Source organism: Equus quagga, chromosome 17, assembly GCF_021613505.1.
Source record: "Equus quagga isolate Etosha38 chromosome 17, UCLA_HA_Equagga_1.0, whole genome shotgun sequence".
Taxonomy (NCBI): Eukaryota; Metazoa; Chordata; class Mammalia; order Perissodactyla; family Equidae; genus Equus; species Equus quagga.
In genome coordinates this window covers 27,401,782-27,422,557 of record NC_060283.1, presented here as the reverse complement: position 1 = coordinate 27,422,557, position 20,776 = coordinate 27,401,782, and the positions used below count along the sequence as shown (strand labels likewise).

Genomic DNA, 20,776 nt, shown 5'->3' with positions numbered 1-20,776 from the left:
CTGACTCTTCTTGTCCAACGCGCTCGTTTGCGTAAGAAGCAGAGGGAAATTGACTTGATCCTCTGAGCAAACTGAAGGCAGGGGTTTTGTCTCCTGGATGAGTTAAATGAGGCCCAGAGTGGAATCCTAAATCATAAAACATTAACACTAGGAGGAACCTGTCTTCCCCACTGCAGACACTCTTCAAATGAGCAAACTGGGGAGCTGTGACGAAGGAAAGCGTATTAGCAACAGAGCCAGAAACCCAAGGCTCGCCCCCAGTCCCTGTGCTCAGTACCATCTCTGTCCTGGCGACCACGGTCACAGCAGCCTGGATGTCTGCGGGGCAACGCCAAACCTCAGTGTGGTTCTGTGCCCCTAAGGCTGGAGTGGCTGCAGTGGGCTACTGTGGGGTCCCAGGGGCATTAAGCATTGGGAGAGAGTGAGCCTGTCCAGCACAAGACACTGGGAAGCAAGAAGACATAGGGGCCAGGGCCCTCCTCTGCTCTTTTCCCCCTTGGGGAGCCTCACTCGGATCACCAGTTTCCCTTCGGGAGGAGGAAGCTGGCAGGTCTCAGGGGTGCCCTGAGAGAGTGTTGAGGGTCCTTCCTACCCAGGGAGCACCAGGTTTTTCCAGAGCATAGAAAAAAATTCCATGAAGGCTAGTCCCAGGGTTGCTTCTTAGAGTTCTATCAGCCCAAGGCACTGCTGGCCAAGAGCGCAGAGCCTGGGGCTCCAGGCCCCCCGGGAGGCCTGCCCGAGTCACCACACGCATAAAGGGCAGGGGGAGCCTCGGTTTTTCCCTCATCACTAAATTTCTCTGTGCTCAGGCGTCAAAGCCCAGGTTGGTGCTCCCTCTAGTGGCCAGTTCCCAGAAGAGCAGCCCCCTGGGGGCCCTCAGGTGCCATAGGGGAGGAAGTCCCCCTCCCACAGCCTCCCTGAGAGCCCAGGAAGTGTCGTGGCGAGCCGCCGGGCCAGAGCTCGCATGGGCATGAGCTCGTCTCCCTGCTTCCTTCAGGCCAGAGGCACCTGTGCAGAGGCCAGGGCCAGCTTTCCTCGGGCCCAGGCTGAGAGGCAGCATCATTCAACGCAAGGCAGCCAGGAGCCCAAGGGGAGTTAGGACATTTATTGCACATTCACGCATCTGTACATTTTCTATAAATAACGTGGAGCTGAAATATTTACAACCATCTCTTGCCCACTGCCAGGGCAACTCTCCCTTCTGGCAGCGAGTGCCAGGAGATGCTGCCTGCAGACACAGACGTGTACACTCAACCTGGCCTGTTCCCATCCCACCAGCTTCCCAGGCATGGCAGCAAGTGGTCCCTGACCAATGTGTTTTCTCATGCCGAAGGCAAGGCAGACCATAGGGAAATGGCTGCTCAGCAAATGCAGCCCCTCAGTGCAGCCCCACCACAGGGGTGGAGGCCTGGGAGGCAACAGCAAGGCCCGCGGCCCGTGGGCAGGAGCTGCCAGCTTGGGAATTCGTAAGGAAATGGGGGGTGGGGTGGCCCTCACTCTGCTGCCCCTGACTCTCCCTTCCTTTCTCTGGCCGTCCCCGCCTCGTCTGGGAGGACAGGCCTCGAGTTTCCCTCACTCCCCAGAGTGGAATGCTCCAGGTGCCCAGTCGTGCACTGGAGTCCACACTGGAGGGTCACAACGCCAAGGACAATGAACCACAACACGAATGAATGTCTCCAGGACACGGAACAGTGGGCTCGCACTGGCCTGTACTGAGTACTCAGACGCCACTGGCCCAGCAGACAGACACACACACACACTCTTGAGCCCTGAGGGGGACAGCAGGCTGGTCCTCTGGGAGCGGAGAGGGAGCAGGTGGGAGAGACTAGCTCAGCCTGTGACAGACACACTAAGACACACCGAGAGAAACACGTAACTGGGAACCAACTGAGCCACGGAGAGGGGCTCGCAGAGAACATTCACGCACCACCCACTTCTCAGTCACAGCAGCATCGTGCACTCGCGAGCAGCGAGAGGTAAGGGGCCTCCCCTGGGCTGGCGCAGCCTCAAGCCCTCTCCATCAGCTGGAGACGGGCCGGGGCGGGGTTCTGAGATCTTCCTCGCTGCTGCGAACTGCTGCCACGTACGAGAAGAGACACAACACAGAGTAGCAGATCTCATGGGCCTACAGAGGAGAGAAAACCAGACAGATCAACGTCACTGAGAGTCCTACCTCCTCACACGCGGAGATCTGCCAAGTGGAAAACTCCTGCCCTAAGACGGGGCACAGGCCTCTGGGCTCAAGAGTTGCAGGCAAGGCCGCGGAGCTGGCCAGTGGGAGAGGGGTTAGTATGTCTCTCTCCCGGGCCTGAAGACCTGTTTCCGCTTCAGTTGAATCTTTGGCATCTAGATAAAATTCGCCTCTCAAACCACTCCTAATCACCCCGTGCTCTCAGAGGGCCCACCCCACTCCTGTTCGAAGGTCCCCAGGGAACCCTGAGCAGACTGGCCTGTCAGGGTTGGGCGACATACTCACCATGGGTGTCTTGTACTTGTGGCTCACCACTTCTTTAATTTCAGGAACTAAAACCGGACGGGCAAGAAACAAAACAGAAAGTTCAAAACCAAGAGCGACAGTGCCATGCTCCCCCAGGCGGCTGCGCCCGGCACCAGGGTCCCCTTCCCCTCTGAGCCTCGCCCAGGGGCTGCAGCAGCTTAGGCCATGACAGCTTCTGTGCAGCCCCTGCTGGAGGAGAGGACACTGCCCCACAGTCCTTAGTCAGACCCCTGAGGCCTGCAGTGGCTCCTGCTCGATGGCTGTGACTCTACCCACGCCTCTGAGAGCCCCGGCAGGGAGCGGGCTGGCTTGTGACCAGCCTGGTCACTGCTCCTGTCCGATGCAGCTGAGCAGTGTGGTGGGGCAGTCTCAGATTTGGGGCGAGAGAGAGGGCTGTCTCTAGCCTGTGCCTCACCTGGCTGAGATGCCCAAGAACTCATCCCTGTCACCAGCCCGAAACTCTGGTCATGTTAAACACGGCTCCCTGTCTCCCAGCCCCCAGGGAGGGGCCTGTGGCTGGATGAAGAAGTGGCATGACCCTAGACCCGCCAGCCTTGTAAGCTTCCCTCCCTGAGTGGCAGGAGAGGCCCGGGCCTGCCTGTGTGAGGGAGAGCGTCAGAGGGCTGTGGAGCAGACACGCCGAGCAGAAGAGACAGGCGAGGGAGGTGACAGGGAGCGCCAGGCAAAATACACACGTGTCCACAGCCCGGAATGCAAGACTAAGAGTGACCCCTGTCCCAGCCATGCAGGGGATCTGCCTGGCCAGAGCAAGGAGTAAGGCCCCTGGGCTCAGCCATCCTCACGGCCCCTGGAGATGGGGAGCAGAGGGGCGTGGCATCCCCCTGGAGGCCAGAAAAGGTGGGATGAGAGTTGGCCACACCTTCTTCTGACCCTAGGAGGTAGAATCCGGGGCACCCAGGGTTAAGAGGGAATAAACTCCTCAAAGTACAGCAAGAAGCCCAGATCCTTCTGAGTTGGAAGAGTCCCCCAAATATCTCTCTGGGAGAAGAGACAAGGGGGCACACAGGGCAGAAAACTCAGAACCAGTGAGTCAGCACGAGGGTGGAGGAGGCTGGGAAGGAAGAGGGTGGGGAGAGAAAGGAAAAGACAAATTGGCCATGTGAGCAGCTGGTCTGATTGAAGGGAGCCGGCCCCAGCCATTGTGGGGACCTGGGGAGAGGCAGCACGAGCCGAGGTCACTTTACCTGCTGGAGGACGAAGGTTTTCATAGCAGCAATGAGGGGCACAAAAGAATGAAGCACAAACACAGCAGGAACTCAAAGCCCCAGGGTGAGAACCCCTACACTACTTGTCAGCGCATGGCTGGGGGGAGGTGGCTCCCGGTTCCCAGCTCCAACTGCCCATCTGCCTCTGAGGCCCACTAGGCTTCTCTGCCCTGAGAGTGAGTGCGCCTGTTCCGCCACACCCCTCCTCTAGCACAGAGGCTAGGCGGAGACGGTGGCACAGGGTGACTGCATGGAGCTCTGGCTGCTACAGGGACCGCAGCAGCAACAGGAGCACAGCAGAGCTTGGGACGGCCCGACTGCTCCGCCCCAGAACTTTCTGACCACTGGCTGGCCAAGCAAGGGGAGGTGGCGCTGGTTCACTGACCGTCTCTAGTGCCATCTCTAAACTCTGACCCGCCTAAGGCCACCTGCTCTTCTGTGACCCATTCCCTAGCAGCCATTGTCTCTCCTTCCTTTCTCTCAGCTCAGGGTTCCCTTTTCTTTCCTGTCACTCCTGCTCCTCCTGGCTCTCTGCAGAGATCCTTCTCTCTGCCTCTCGTCCCTCCTCTGGAGCTCAGAGGTGTTGAGTTACTGCCATGTGAGTCCAGACCTAAGAGCAAAATAGTGTAATTACCAAATTCCTCCAGGACAAAGACGCCTCGAACTGTATTGCACTTTTTAATGTGATTCAGCTCTATGAAAACCTGCAAGAGAGGGAGGGAGGGTGGGGTAAGGCCCAGAGGCTCCCCCACTGCCCCACAAAGCCCACTCTCCCAGCTACAGCCCCACCCACACACAGAAAACCTGCTTCCCAAAGGGAGGACAGAAGAATCCACACACACACAACTCAAAAGCGCTAAGAAGCAAAGATAGCAGAAAGGGCATGTACCTTCCGCTCCTGGCCGGAGGAGAAAGCATGGGAGAGAAATGAAGGCGTTAGTTTTAATGGTCAAACCCAACCCAAAGGCCCCTCTGCTGGCCTGGGCTGCCCGCCCGTCCCTGTGCCCAGGGCAGCGTTGGTAGGACACTGTGCCCCAGGGGTCCCCTCACTCGGCTCATTAGCTCGCTCCCCTTCCATGCATCCTCCTCCGGCGCAGAGGGCTGGCACGGGCGCAAAGCTCCCCTCGGACTGTCCTTGGGTTGGGAGGTGTGGGTCTCTTCCTTGAAACAGGATGCAGGCTCTCCCAAAAAGGATGCGCTAGTAACAGTACCAGCTACCGCTTGGGAGCACCTCCTAGCATTTCTCCAAATACTCTCTGTAATCCCTCCACCTGCCTGGTCCCGTGGATGGCACGACCCTCCTTTTATAGATGAGGGCACAGGATCAGAACGTTTATTTGTCCCTGAATAATAAAGCTGCGTTTCAAATGCAAGTAGGTCCTGACTCCACAGCCCACACTCTTCCCACCAGTTACCCCACACTGTGCAACTCCCCCCGTGGGGCCGAGGCTCCCTCCCCCACAGCTGACAGTCAGGCGGCAGAAGGAGGCCCCCCCCCGAGGCTGTGATTGCACTACCAGACTCTAAGTCAGGGTTTGACCCACTCTCTGCAGGATCTCGCTTCTGGGGCAAAGCCTGAAACTACAAACCAGCTTACACATGCTTTGTCCATTAGACCATGTGGTCAGTGCGAAGGGGCGACACCGAGGGTGGGACCCAGAAGAGGCAGGGCACCCGGTGTTGTCTGACGAGACCTCTTCTTCAGAAGAGAAGGCGGCAGCATCAAATGCAGCCAGAAGCCTGCTCACCAAGAAGGGCCGGCTCCTTCATGCTCCAGAAAAGCACTTAAGTAAAGCCCTCTTGGGGCTGACCCTAAGGTCTTAAATACACTATTTAGTACACTAATATTACTAATAGCTAACACACTATTGAAAACATACTGCCAGGACACCTGGGCAGCTGCTGCCCACCGCCCCAAAGCTGCCTAGCTAGATTCCTGAAAGCAGAACTAAAATGGCCAGAGGAGGAAGGCCCGAGTGCGGATGTTCACAACCCTCTGCGTATCTGCCGCCTGGCTGGGGTGTGGTGCTTCGCACGGTGGGATCTGGCTCAGGGCCTCGAGGGGAGGAACCAGCACACCGGGGAAGGGGTAAGGAAGGCACTTGTGTGAAGAGTCAGAACTGGGAACGGACCTGGGATGATGCGCTGGCCTCAGAAAGGAATTAGCTTAAGGAATGTCCACTGAGAGAAAAAGTAACACTGTGTTAAAAGACCAAGAGAAAAAAAAGTCAGCTCTATGATGGAATCACGAGGGGAGGATGTCTCCTGAAGTGCTCCCCAGCCAAAAGAAGGGGAGCAGGGCCTGTGGAGCAGGGGACGGTGGGACACTCAGAGGAAGGAAAAGAATAGGAAGAAGAATCAGCAGGAGAAAAAGGCAAATAAACACACACACTCCACGTAGGACGGACGCGAGCTGCTCACACGCACACAAGCTTCACGCACACCGGAAACACACGAGGAGACGGGCCGGTCTAGATCTCAAAGCAAAACCACCAAGCAAAAGCACACCCTGGGGAGGAGGGAAGGCAGACACTGTGCGGCGAAGGGCCAAGGGAGACGCTCCCACTCACACTGAGCTCAGTCTAACGGACGAGGCGGCCCAGCCGCCATGGCTCCCTCACCTGCCTGGCCTCCCGCAGGCTCCCTGCGGCTCCGGCACGGTGCTCCCAACAGCCCTGTGCCCTCCCCTCTGCTCTCTCTCTCTGGGCCAGCTGCTCCGATTCTCCCACTGGCCCCAGACCCTGTCTCATGCTCACTGGGAAAGCACTGGGGACCTGGACACCGATCCTTATGGCCAATGGAAGAACAGGGCTAGGAAGCCCGCGGTGCCACCTGCACCTACCTGGTTGTGCATGAACTTGAGATTGATCCCTTCTAGGGTGACCTGCAGCAAGCCACCCTCACCAGTCTTCATGTCCTGCACGGGGAACTCGCCGCCTAGTTCAGGTCCTGTGGTGACGGAGGAGGCCATCAGCTCAGTGGGGACGTGAGGAAGCCCAGGCCCAGCTCCCTTGCCAGGTCTCTGACACTCAGAAGGACCGACGGACACAAACGGAAGGCCCTGGCTCAGGGGACTGTGCTGTCTCACCGGGTTTGATGCTCTGCTGTCGGGCGGCGGCACGCTCCATGCTGTCCTTCACGCAGTAGTACAGCTCCCGACACTGCGGCACAGGGGAGAGCCGTCCTGTCACACAGGCCTTCCTGAGGTCCCACCCTCTGCTCTCAAACGGCTGCTGAAGGCCTGGGCCCGTGCCAGGACCTCAGAGACAGCGCCACCCACCCGACACAGCAGCCAGAGGCAAAGTGGGGCTCCAGGCATGGATTTTGGAATTTTAACTTCTCTGCGAGAAACTGAACACTTTGCCCTCAACGTGCACCTCCCCGTGGGTACCTTCTTAGTATAGAATTTGTTGAGCTGGGTCTCAGAGCCGTTTCTGCGCCACAAGCACAACACCTTGGTCTTGGGGCAGTAGGTCATGTTGATGAGCTTCTCGTACCACCAGCGCTCGTACACCGTCCCGATGTTACTGCGCAACACCACGCAGTCGTCGCACACCTGCAGACGCGCACAGAGCAGTCCGCGGTTCCGGTCGGCTTGAATCTCGCCCACCCCAGGCCACTCGACGCTGTCCCCACAGGGAAAGGATGGCCCTGGGGGCACCCCTCCCAGACAGGTTTTCTGTTACGCTCACAGGCTTCCTTAGGTGGAGACACAAAGACTGAACTGCTGGACACAGTGTCCACAAGAAGGTTTGCTGAAAGAAAAGGCGTCACCGGAAGGAGGCTGGGAGCGCGAAGGAGGGCAACTTTTCAGTTCAACCAACGTTTATTACCTCCTCTATGTCCCACACTTAGAGTATTTAAAGGATAGCTCATGCCTCCGTCTCACAACCTCAGGGATCATCTCTGCTGACAAGCACAGAGGCAGGGGATTACGGCAGACTTAACCAAGGAGAAAAATGGAACCAACGCATTTTCTAATCCTGGCTTGGCTCTATTTCTGCAATTTTTAAAAAAATTAACTACACAAGTGACACATGGGCAATGCTTATTACAAAAAAATTACACAATACAGGATGCTATCAATTAACAGGTAAAGTCCCCCTTCACATCCTCCTCTTGGTCAACACTCTCCCTCCGGTGACGGCTCCATTCTTCCGGCTCCAACTGTTACGGGAGATGTTAAAGCACAATGCTTTAGAGCACAGGTCTAAGGTCAGACCACCTGGGCCCAGACCCCTGCTGTCCCATTACTTCGCTGTGTCACCTTGAGCAAATCAATCTGCATCTACATTCCCTCACGTGTGAGACGAGGACAGTAACAGTAATTACTTCACGGAGTTAGTACAAAGTAAGTTAATGTCCATAAAACTCTGAGAACAAAGGCAGGGGCATAGAAAGTATTCTAGAGTTAGCTGCTATAATGACGAATAATTAGAGAAATACAATAATAATTATTATGACCATGGTGACAGTTCTCACATCTTTCTCCACAGGAGACCCATCTTCCTCAGTTCATGAACCTCCCTCTCTCCATATGTGTCACAAGCAGCACCTCGAACTCATCACGTCCAAATCTGAACTCAGCATCTCCTCCCGGGCGGACCCTCCTTCTGAGTCCCCTGTTTGAGTACGTGGTGTCGCCACCCACCCCGCTGCCCACGCCAGAAATGAAGGAGGGATGTAAGACCCCTTCCTCTCCTTCTAACGACACCAGCAGGTCCCGTCCATTCTACCTCAAGTATCCTGGAATACTCTTCCCCTCCCCGACTCCAGCCATTAACTCCTACTCTTCCTTCAAGTCTAAGCTCAAAGATCACTTCTGAGGAGTGGTCCATGACTCCTAGGCTCTCTGCTATGTATTCCCATAACACCTGCCCCCGAACATTTCTCAGTGCTCATCATACTTTATGACACTGTTTGTTTAATTATCTGACTTCCCCAGCGGCTTGTCAGCCCCGTGAGGGCAATGGAAACCAGGTCTCCCTTATTCACTGCTCTAACCCGGACTGAGCAGAGTGCCTGGCAGACATGTGCTCCCTACACGTCAGCTGAATGAGTAAGGCACACACAAGACTATCACACTCAGTCTGCTACCTAAGAACTCACTGGGGTTCTCAAAGCCTTATGAACAAATGTGTGAAAAGAGCAGAGCAGGAACTGGAAACGGGAATTCTCATCCCAATCTGACTGCGGTTTTCTCCACGTGGCAAATGGAGAACACCACTCCACGTCCCATGACCCTTTAAGAACATCGTGTAAAGCAGAGGGACAGCTGTTTAGGAGAACACGTGCTTCCAGGCTAGAGAGATGGTGAGAATAACGTGTCACACTTGCCTATGCTGCTGGTGGAGGTGTGAAGTGGAACAGTCTTTGGGATGGCAATTCAGCAGAATCAATCAAAATTTCCAACATATATAAGCCTGATCCAGAAATTTCACACTAGGAATCTGTTCTATAGAAATTCTCATATGAATGTGAAAAGATAGATATTCAAGGATATTCAATGAGGCATTTAAAAAAAACACACAGTGGGAGGGAATAGTTAAATAAATTATGGTACATCCACATAACACCTAATGGCTAAGCATCCACCTAAAAAACAGAGACAGATTTATATAACACATACACATGGAAAGATGTCTGTGATACATTAAGTGAATAAAAACCAAAATATATAACCATATTTGTAGTTTGATGCCACTTTTGTAAACACTAAAACAAAATTCCATATAATTAAGTGGTATTTATACAAATATGCATTTTTTTTTAAAGATGTCAGCAGTCTTTTTTTTTTGCTGGGGAAGATTCACTCTAAGCTAACATCTGTTGCCAATCTTCCTCCTTTTTTCCTTTTTCATCCCTCAAAGCCCCAGTATATAGTTGTGTATAGCTGTTAAGTTTTTCTCGTTCTTCTATGTGAGCCTCTGTCACAGCATGGTTACTGACACACAAGTGGTGTGGTTCAGCACCCAGGAATGGAACCCGGGCCACCGAAGCGGAGTGTGCAGAACTTTTAACTGCTAGGCCATCAAGGCTGGCTCACAAATATGCATTTTTTAAAATCTGAAAGTATTCACACCAAACTCTTTGATGGTGGTTGCCTCTGAGACATGGCATTGGAAGGAAGTGAAGGGAAACTTTCCCTTTTTACTTTCTTTTGCTTCTATATGGTTTGAAACTTTCACAGCATATACCGTTTTACTTTCGTAATTTTAAAAAAGGCAACAGAGGCCGGCCCCATGGCTGAGTGGTTAAGTTCACACGTTCTGCTTCGGTGGCCCAGGGTTTCGCCAGTTCGGATCCTGGGCACAGACATGGCACCATCAAGCCATGCTGAGGTGGTGTCCCACATGCCACAACTAGAAGGGTTCACAACTAAAAATATAAAACTAGGTACCAGGGGACTTTGGGGAGAAAAAGGAAAAATAAAATCTTAAAAAAAAATTTTTTTTTAATTTAAAAAGGCAATAAAGATGATTTTAAAAGTTCAATTTTAAAATTGCTATCCAGCTGACCATGCAGCCAGCAGGCTGTGCTCTAAGAAAAGCTAAATCAGATAACCTGCCAGCAGCCACTTTGCAACAGTGAGCAGGGTACCCTCTTATGTATGGCAATACTTAAGGGAGAGGCATCTACGAGGTGAGGGAGCCATCCCATACTCCAGGGACTTGCTACGAGGCTCCTCTGCACAGTGGCGAGAGCGAGTCCTATACTTCAAGGAATCTCCAGGAGAGATTTATTTTTCAAAAGGAAAGGGCATGAATCCCCTGCCACCCATACGGTGGTGTAGATGTCCTAAGTTAGCCCTCAGCTCCGAGAGGCACCTAGCCAGATTCTAACACTTCAGGGGTGACATGAAAATGACTCCCTTCTCAGCTACTTCGACATGTACGTTTCTGCTTCAGAGCAGAACTCTCACCCCGTGTTTGATAAACCACCATTTCAAAAAGCTGTGAATGTGAAAATCAAATTCAACTAAACCAAAAGGAAACAGAGTACTTTTCAAAATTATTTAATTCCACTACTTTATATAGGAGTTGTATTTGGCCCCTTCAATTACTTAGAAGAGATCCATTTTAGAATTAATAACACAGAACTGAAGAACACAAGGCCAATTTCCTTTACAATCCTGGGGTACAGGAGGGTTTTTCTAACTACAACTCAAAATCCAGAAGCCATAAAAGAAATGATTGATTAATTCAACTACATAAACGTAAAAAAATTCTGTGTGGCAAAAAAATACCATAAGCAAAATCAGAAGACTAATGAGGAACTTCACAGTAGATGCGTCAGGCTGCCCACATCTGAACCACTGATCACTAGGAGAGAGACGACCACATGAGGCCACAGCGCCACCTAGGAAGCTTTCCTGCCAAAACACTGAATCGGAGACTGATCAAACCTCTAGAACGAACCACTAGCTTATAAGAAATACAAGTGATAGAAAAACACGCTAAGCATCACCAAGGAGATGCAATCTGCAAAAAATCTAGAATACGAGATGCTCCATAGGGCAAATTTCTTCAACAAAATAAATGGCAAAGTAGGAATGGGACTATTGTATGTTAAGAGATACTTCAGAGTCATATCAACCAAAATTACACATGCATTTTCCCTTTGATCCAGCCATCCCAGTTCTGGAAATTCTTAGATAAACCTGCACACGTGTGAAATGAAGCAGACGTGGCCTCATTCATTGGAGCACTATCAGCAACAGCAAACATTTGGAAGAAAACCAAGGCTACCACTATACTGCTGGGTTAAATAAGCCATGGGACAGTCACACAGTGGAATACTACGCAGCTGTAAAGAGGCTGACAAAGCTCTTTTGTACTGATACAGAAGCTCCCGAGGACAGGCTTAGTGACAAAAGCAAGGTACAGATCAGTGGCTACTATGTGCTACCTTTCTGTAAGAAAGGAGAAAAATAAGAATTCACGTTCATATTTTATTGTGTTTACGCAAAAAGCCCACTGGAAGATACAAAGGAAACCAATAACAGTGGTTACCTACAGGAGAAAGGTGAGGCGGATGGGAAATGGAGTGGAAGAGGTAAGGAGAGCAAGACTTCCCAGCGTACACCATTTTACGTTGCTCTGACTTAAGGACAGTGTGACTATATCATCTAGTCAATATACATCTAGAAAAGAAACGCTGGGAATCATCTATTATATCCATTTATTTATATTTACTTAAGAGCCTGATAATTTGACGATAAACGGACCATGAAGATGAATGAGATAAACAGGAAAACATTCTGGCATCAGCTCTAGTTCCTAGTGACTCTCAAACGTTCCTCCGGCCCCTAGCGTGACCCAGCACCTACCTCCATGAAAAAGATGTCTCCATTCGTGTCTGTCCCTGCGTGTACCACAAATGTCTGCTTCTTCATGTGCCGGCTGCCACTGGACCGGATAGAGAGATCACGTCCATTCTGAGGAAAGAGAGGTCTTTCAAGGACATCCATACATCCCTCTCACAGAGCGCACTGGGCCAAGAAGTCCCCACTCCGCAATTAAATTTGTATCAGCCTCCTTAGCACAGTGCCATCTGCTGGCCACTGGCCACCACAGAGGTGTTCTCAAACTTTGGTCTCAAGACTCCTATAGCTCTTAAAAACCATTCAGGACCCCCAAGAACTTATTTTTATGTGTTTACCTTTATAGATATTTACCATACTAGAAATTAAAACAAAAAATTTTAAATCTTTATTAATTCATTTAAAAGTAATGAATAATTTGGGGCTGGCCCCGTGGCCGAGTGGTTAAGTTCGCGCGCTCCGCTGCAGGCGGCCCAGTGTTTCGTTGGTTCGAATCCTGGGCGCGGACATGGCACTGCTCATCAAACCACGCTGAGGCAGCGTCCCACATGCCACAACTAGAAGGACCCACAACGAAATATACAACTATGTACCGGGGGGCTTTGGGGAGAAAAAGGAAAAAAAAAAAAAAAATCTTAAAAAAAAAAAAAAAGTAATGAATAATTCATTAATAATAAACTTATTACATGGTATAAATATTTTTTGTAAAATAACTGTATTTCCTGAAACAAAAAAAATGAGAAGAATGGCACTGTTATAAATTTTTGAAAATCTCTTTAATGTTTGGCTTAATAAAAAATGGCTGGATTCTCATTTCTGCTTCTGCATTCAATCTGCTATGATACGTTGCTCTGGTTGGGGTATAAAAAGAAAATACAGCTTCGCAGATATGTATTTGGAAAAGGGAGAAGTATTTTAATACTCTTTCCAGATAAATATGTACATTCTTCTTTGACACTATACAAAAATTTGAGAAGTAGCAGTTTTTTAAAATTAGCTGCAATGTGGACTCTGAAACACACATCAATGCAATGCACCTTTTGTACACTTTACATTAAAATCCATTTGTCTGCCTACAATTTGAGTGGGTCTTTTACCCTCATTTGAATTTATAACATCACACATCGGTCATTTGGAAAATACTGGTTCACAGAATTATGCAGCTCTTCCAATGCTGACACATTTCATTACCTAATATCAAAAAATCACATTCCTTAATAGCTTCATCAATCTCATTAGAAAAGTCTTTAAATATGAGAAAGCTTCAAGCTCAAAATTTTTCCAAAATTTTCATTTTCACTTAAAAGCTTGAATCTCATCATTGGCAACAAATACTGTCAGTTGTCCTTGAAACAACAGGCTCACTTTATTAATTTTGAGAAATGTCTGCCAAATACCTAACTCTGAATAAGCAGTTTGTTAGTCATTCTTTCAAGTAAAAACAATGTCCCACGAACAAAGCTTCCAGTTCATCTTGCAACTCAAACTGTCACAAATTGCTTTTCCTGGAAATAATCACCATATTTTGGCTTGCAACAAAAATGTTTTATGTATATTTTAAAAAGATGTATAATTAGAGTGGAGGATCAGCTGGTTCCCCAGAGGGAAAAAAGGTGGGCATGGGCTGGCCCGGTGGCGCAGTGGTTAAGTTCACACGTCCCACTTCGGCGACCCGGGGTTCACCGGTTCAGATCCCGGGTGTGGACATGGCACCGCTTGGCAAGCTATGCTGTGGCAGGCGTCCCACGTGTAAAACAGAGGAAGATGGGCATGGATGTGAGCTCAGGGCCAGTCTTCCTCAGCAAAAAGAGGAGGATTGGCAGCGGATGTAAGCTCAGGGCTAATATTCCTCAAAAAAAAAGGTGCAACAAAAACAGTAGAAAGCTTGGTGTTCTCTAAGAAGCAGGATAACAGAGAGACAGAGCAAGGCCAACCCCAGGTGTGCTGTCACAGGTTGGGACAGGTGAGGGACTCCAAGAAATAACCAGGAAACACTTGGAGGGGGCTCTGTGTCCAGTGGTTAACTAGATGGGAGACCTGGGCCATTAGGATTTGAGTATAAAAACGACATGCTGATTTTCCTTCCAAAGCAGGGCCTGGGCTGTTTGATTGACTTGGAACCCTAGAGGAGACACTTGTCACCTAAAACAGAGTAGTATGAACACATGTAACAAAATCCCTACAACACTCTAAAAAAAAAAAGACATATAATCAACGATCGGATTTAATAAAATTAATGGTTTTAACTGCATCATTGAGGACATTCACTTGTTTTAACCAAGAGTGTGGGAGGTGAGGACCACAGTGGCCACAGCTCAGCCTGGTGCACTGTCTTCACTGTGCTAAGGTGCCAGTGGTTGGACCCACCACTGCTTTTGCACCATGAGTGCAAATGTCAATCCGGTGAAAAAGGCAAATAACATTTTAATGTTATTATGAAAATAGTTTTCACCCTGTAGATCCTGAGGGGTGCAGAGACCACACACTGAAATGGCTGCATAGGATGGTTTTTGAACAGAGAATCCTGCCACAGGACAGAAAGGCCAATGCCTCACCTAGAGTCAAAGACCACTGCCCTATTTTCATCTGGGAGTGAACTAGGCCGCACAGTGAGACAAGCCAAGAAATGACCTACCGGGAAGCCTCTGCATTAAGGCCACAAGGCCCAAGCCTGGGAGGCTGACAAGTGCAGTGGAAAGGGAGCCTAAGGGACGGCCCAGACATGCTTACCAGGTTTGCCAACTGATCGAGTACTTCATTGATTTGCTGGCTGTACACAAGCCCAATGTGGGATTTTCCCATTAGGCGCCTCACTTTCTTCCGGATGTCATTCTTATTTACCTGGAAAGCCAGAAGAGCATCTTAATAAGGGGTCTGCTCTTCTCTTAACTGAGGTGGAGGGAATGTACAAGTAAGTTTCCCACTATCTGAAAGAGGTGGAATTCTGAAAGACCACAGCAGTGAGTGTGAGAGAAAACATTCACCTGTGTATTCAGCCAACAGTCGGGGAAGAAAAGCCCCGAATCTGTCTGTAGGTGGCTTCTGCAGAAAGGTGGCTCTCAGAGCAGTTCTGCTTCAAGTGGACTGGGGTTGAAGGGGATACTTCCTCCCTATCCCCAACCAATACCATAACATTCACCCTTAAGGGGCCCTAGAAACTCTGGGGCTCCTCAGAATATAATTCAGAAACAATGACTTAGAGAAGCGACATTCTGGACTCAGTGGAGCTGAGACACTTTCCTGGGTCAAGGATCATCACCCTTTTCCAGCCAGAGTTAATGGTACCCCTGGAGTTCAACAGGGCGAACCTTACAACAGAAAATGAAACAAACCAAGTGGGCCGGTAGGGCAGTTACTGCATTTGATCAACTAATTCCTCCACATTGAGAGAGGCTGGGGGAACAGGAGGAGGAGGAACCCAGGGGCTCATTCAAACCAACTCTCTGCCACGAAGCCCAAACTCTTCTGTTTGGTAGCACTTCTTCCACAGCTATGAAAACCAAGTACAACCAAGTCAAACTAGAACTTACCATTATTTTTTTAATAGGTAGCTCCTTTTACATCTATGGAAAATTCTATATGATAAAGGGCTAGTGGTGAAAAGTGAATTCTGGGCATCCTTTCTAAGGTTTTAGAACCTACTACTTAAAAGAATCTATTTTTTTAATTCATTGTCTTTTGTGGGGAGCTCTAGTGGTGTCTTCAAACTACTTCGCAAAGGGAGCCCATTTAAAATTCAAAATAAACGAATGGTATGGAATCATCAATCATCTTTACAACATTCCTCAGCACAACAGCCTGGCAGCTTCAGATAAATGGATCCTGTGTGAGCTGCAGAGGGGCCTCAGACTTTCAATCAGAAAAAGCCCTGGGTAAGACGCTCTGACAGCTTCCCAACTGTGCCAGAATATAGGCAATAGGAACAAGCCTTGCCTTCTAGCATCAGCAGTAGCTGGGCATAAGCAAAATCAACATTACCCTCATCAGCAGCATGTAGGAGATGAGGTTGTGCAAAAGCGTGGCGAGCAAACGATCTTCATCATCCTCTAGGCGCTTCCGGTCATGTTCTCCCAGAGACAGGTACCTAAGCAGGGGACCAGGGACAAGTCAGGCCCCAGACAGGAGACCACAGAACTGGGAAGAGGATAAATTTGCATTTTCCCAAGGGTTTTTTCTAAGCTCATACCTGTCTATCATTTCCTGGGGACCCTGGTCCATACCCATCCCTTCTCTCTCCAACATCACAGCATCTAAGAAGGCATCTTCCCAGAACTGCATTTGGTCCCATAAAGTAGAACGCTCTTTGCCTGTGTAGAAGAGAGTTTTTTAGGGGCTCGTATACGTATAAAGAATATAGCTGCCAAACCAAAACAGAGTAAACTCCAAATAAAAGGGAGTCGTTACAAATTCCAGGGCAAAGGAAACACGAGCCTCTCCACCCCAGATCTAACACTCCTGCCACCAGCCCCGGCTGCCTCCGAGTGAGGCCCAGTCCCTCCCGAGGAGGAGGGATGAACACAGCACGCAAAGAAAGGTGGTTACTTATAGAAAAGGTCTCCATAGCAGCATCCTCTAACTGGTCCCACATCGATCCTTTGTCCCTTCCTGCCAATTTGTGGGAATGAAGGACCATGGAAGCAAGAAAGCAAAGAAAGACAGACAGAAAGAGAGAGGCTATTGATTAATACGAAAATCCAGTCTCTTCTAGTTTTCACCCACTGCTTGATCCAGACCCAGGAAGTTGCCTGCTTCAGAAATGCCCTCTACCATCAGCACTGAGAGCAGCAAGAAGCCGAGCAGCTCCCTGTTCAGCGCCCCCACTTCCCTGGCCGAGTCCCGCTCTCTTCCGGGCAGGGCCTCCCAGGCTGTGCCTCACCTAGCAGTCCCTCGTAGAGATAGACTCGCTGGCTTACGTCTTCAGCAGAGCGAACCGGGCTGCCCACCAGCTTCTCCTTTACGCTTGGCTTCAAGCTGTGGGCTTTACCCTGCAGAGGAGAGGCGACAGGTCAGCTCCTGAGGTACTGAGGAGTAGGAGCAAAGTAAACCAAGCAGCTCATCAGGACGCTCACACACCAGTCACTGTCGTGAGCAACACACACTCCAGCAACCTGCTTGCCTCAAGGGATCTGACCAGAAGTCACTCTCATAATCCTACTTGCTGTTACTGCCTCCTAAAATATGCGATCAAGTTTGCATTTTGACGTATCTTTACCCTTTAATCTCTGTAAGACTTTTGGCTATTAAAAAAAAAAAAAGGCAAATTCTCTGTAGCAGCATGATGCAGTAGAAACAACATTGGGTTCGAAGTCGGACTGAGCCAGGTTCAGCTCTCTGCCTCTTACTAGCTGTGCGACCTTAGGCACGCAACTTACCTTCTCTGAGTCCCATTTTCCTCACCTGCAAAAGGAAGATTATAATATCTACCTCATAGGACTATTACAAGAATTAAATTAGAAAATACATATAAAGCACTCAACAGTGCCTGGCAAATGGTATTTGATAAATGTTAATTTCCTCTTTCCTACCTCTTTCCTCTTAGAAACATCTGCCCCTTAGAAATATCACTAACTTTATCTGCCACTTCTGTGATATTAGACTTTCTATTCATTCAAAAAAGATTTTCAGCTGGGTAAGAGGTAGCTTTCATGCTCATTTCACAACACATGCGACAGCGTAAGCAGAGAAGCAACTGATCAAAGGTTATGAGGCAATGCCTAATTAGTGTCTAAATGCCAGGCCCCTGGCTCAGAGCCCAACGCTCTGCTCAATGAACCATTCTGACTTAACATAATTTATTTCCTGCTAAAACAGCCTTTTCTGAGCCAAGAAATTTAGGGAACTGCTCTCAGCAACTCAACTGTACAAAGAGCCCTTGCTCACTAGGATAGGACGCGTAAGAATCTGTCCCAGGAAGATGCCAGAAAAGGTGGCACACAGCAGAATGGTTGCTGCAAGACTCTTACTCCATAACATGGCTCGGCGCCTCCAGAAGGGAAGCACACTGAAGGACTGAAAATAGCCTTATGAAAATGGTCCTTTTAGCCCCTGGGAGAGCTAAGGTCCATTAACCTGAATGGCTCTGCTGACTCTCAATTTTATTCCCCCACTTTCCCTCCGGGATGTCACTTGCTCTACTAGAAACACATATACAGAAAGCCCTGGGGGCGGGAATGTTCACCACTGTTAAATAATTGATTCCATTTAAACTTCATCTTCCATTCTCCCCATAGACCAAAGATAAGGACCTAAGGGCTCCCGTAAAGAATATTCATTTTCAACTCTGTCTAACAAAGTGGCAAGTGTATCCGAGAGCTTAACGCTGCCTATAGAGGGGTGTAGACACTGAAAAGCAGTGTGTCTAAAGGCAAGGACTAAAAAGAATTTAATTCCAGCTGATCACTGGCTTATCGTGTGTGACCTGGGGCAAATTCTTTTTTCCCTAAGGCTTTGTGCTCCTCCCCTCTCCCAAGAAACTGGTCACAGCGCTAGAAGGAATTGCAAACTTCTTGAGAGCAGGCTTCATGCCTTATTCAGCCCTGTTTCCTTAGTACAAAATGTGGCATTTAGTACATGACTTAAGAGATGTTTATTAATGGATGAAAACTCCCAAATAACTGTTAGGAATATACGAAAATGAAACGCTATTTCAAGGTGCTATATAAATGGGAAGTGACCAGAATAAAACTCGGCTAGTCCACAGAAATGCGCAGACTGGCAGTAAATAAGGGCTGTAATTGTCCCCACATTGCCACAGAGGTGTCACTTTGTCTATTTTAAACACGGGGGTTATTGCGACACACGATTTGAAGCCCTCATCTGACTGGGCAGGGCAGTATCTCAGCAATGATTCGGGACAGGGTTCTAAAAGCCCCAGATCATGAAGTCAAATGAATCTGAAAAAAGCCTTAAGAAACATTTTCTTTAAAGTCAAATATATAAGGATTATCCATTCCCTACTTCCTCTTTTCCTTCTAACTTTTCATTCTTTTCTAAGCCACCCCCCTCCCATTAAAGAAATGGTCTCTTCTTGGGGCTGGCCCCGTGGCCGAGTGGTTAAGTTCGCGCGCTCCGCTGCAGGCGGCCCAGTGTTTCGTTGGTTCGAATCCTGGGCGCGGACATGGCACTGCTCGTCAGACCACGCTGAGGCAGCGTCCCACATGCCACAACTAGAAGAACCCACAACGAAGAATACACAACTATGTACCGGGGGGCTTTGGGGAGAAAAAGGAAAAAATAAAATCTTTAAAAAAAAAAAAAAAAAGAAAGAAATGGTCTCTTCTTATTAGTAAACAGAGCTTACAAAGATGGCGCTGGTGGCCGAGTTGGTCTCAATTTCGCTGTCAGACAAAGTGCCCCGCGAGCCTGCCAAGTGGGCGCTGCCCTCGCCGCCTGGCCCATCACCCGCATTGCTGCTCAGGTCGCTGTCTGCTCCAAGGGTCTCTCCAGAACTATTACTCACCTGGAAAGGAAAAGAGGTAGTAGGGGATATTCCCCAGGGAAGGGTCCCAGAAATGCCAAGCTGGAAGACCTCTCTGCTGTCATAAACAAGTATCCAGTTTCAGAGGCGTGTCAGACAGCCTCCGGAAGTACCTTCTTTACAAGATGAGGAGAAGCCCCAGGTGAAACCTCGGGGTCTGATCCCACGAACAAAGACCTATGGCAGACAACCATCTCCACTATGAGAACCAAGCTGACACGAGACTAAGAACAGCCTCCAGAGGACAGAGTGGCCCCTCTTCCAAAGAGGAACCCACACCCCACCCACCAAGATGCCAGTGTGGTGTTCCCCTACCACGGTGCTAACTTCAGAGTCCTGGCTTGAGCTTCGGACCATAACAGCTGGACTCACGCCGATGACGGAGTCTGTATCAGTCCTCTGAAACAAGACACAGGCGCTCAGACACATTAGGGGAGGTGTCCTAGCTACTCTCAGTTTTCCTAATAAATACTCTATCATCTTCTTTCTCCCATCCCCACCCTTCTATTATCATCCCTAGACAGGTCTTGAGAAATTCATTTTTCTCCTGAATATAAACTACATATGACTTACATAATAAGAAAAATAAAAAACATTAAAGAAATACATGCTTACTATAAAAAACACATGAAAGAATAAGGAAATAAAAATAAACCATAAACCTACCATGTACATTAATCACTGTTAAATCTTTAGTATATTTCCTTTCGGTCTTTTCTGTACACCTTTTAAAAATAAACTTGGAATCATTCTGTATATAGCTTTGTAACCATTTTCCCATGTCACTCAATTTTGGAAAATACGTTCGTTAATGGATACCAACACTGTATTACATGGATATATCATACTTATTTCATCATTCCCCTATTATTGGGTATTTATATTGTTTCAAGGCTGTCATTTTGTTTTGCTTTGGTTTGAACAAAGCATTCTGAGATAGCAAATTTAATCCTCACAATTCTCAACAAGGTTGCCACAAACCTGGGAACCAGATGTCAGGCTCACACCACTGTCTGCGCTGATCTGGGACTTTTTCTCCTCCGTCTCACCAAGGTCAAAGATGGGTTTGATTACTTCAGGCCCTGAGTAGGGGAAGATTCTGTTACTCAGTACCCAGAGGCTGGGGGCAGGCTGGTGAAGGGAGGGGGCGAGCACACGGCCTGGACCCAGGCCTGTTCAGCACGTCCCAGTCACCTCTCCAGGCCCCAGCGGAAGAAGTCCCCAGATGCCTTAAGAACCAAGTCGGAAAAATG

General features: G+C 49.1%; 1 protein-coding gene across 37 annotated transcripts in view; it reads right to left on the bottom strand.

Moving 5' to 3' along the window:
• Positions 1 to 1,085: 1,085 nt before the first annotated feature.
• The window catches only part of MADD (MAP kinase activating death domain), a 38,581-nt gene continuing 18,890 nt past the window's right edge, over positions 1,086 to 20,776 (bottom strand). For 15 of the 37 annotated variants that reach the window (XM_046643174.1, XM_046643180.1, XM_046643196.1 and 12 more), the window contains 14 exons: positions 20,505 to 20,605; positions 19,839 to 19,922; positions 19,347 to 19,505; positions 16,923 to 17,031; positions 16,233 to 16,353; positions 16,025 to 16,130; positions 14,777 to 14,887; positions 12,053 to 12,160; positions 7,115 to 7,279; positions 6,812 to 6,884; positions 6,566 to 6,672; positions 4,358 to 4,427; positions 2,477 to 2,523; positions 1,086 to 2,125 (listed from right to left, as the gene is read on the bottom strand). In XM_046643174.1, the coding sequence (XP_046499130.1) occupies positions 2,021 to 2,125; positions 2,477 to 2,523; positions 4,358 to 4,427; positions 6,566 to 6,672; positions 6,812 to 6,884; positions 7,115 to 7,279; positions 12,053 to 12,160; positions 14,777 to 14,887; positions 16,025 to 16,130; positions 16,233 to 16,353; positions 16,923 to 17,031; positions 19,347 to 19,505; positions 19,839 to 19,922; positions 20,505 to 20,605 (1,466 nt within the window). In that variant the 3' untranslated portion in view covers positions 1,086 to 2,020. Of the gene's footprint in view, positions 2,126 to 2,476; positions 2,524 to 4,357; positions 4,428 to 6,565; positions 6,673 to 6,811; positions 6,885 to 7,114; positions 7,280 to 12,052; positions 12,177 to 14,776; positions 14,888 to 16,024; positions 16,131 to 16,232; positions 16,354 to 16,922; positions 17,032 to 19,346; positions 19,506 to 19,838; positions 19,923 to 20,504; positions 20,606 to 20,776 lie in introns of those variants that run through there. The other 22 variants (XM_046643179.1, XM_046643187.1, XM_046643194.1 and 19 more) reach the window with 4 other exon arrangements.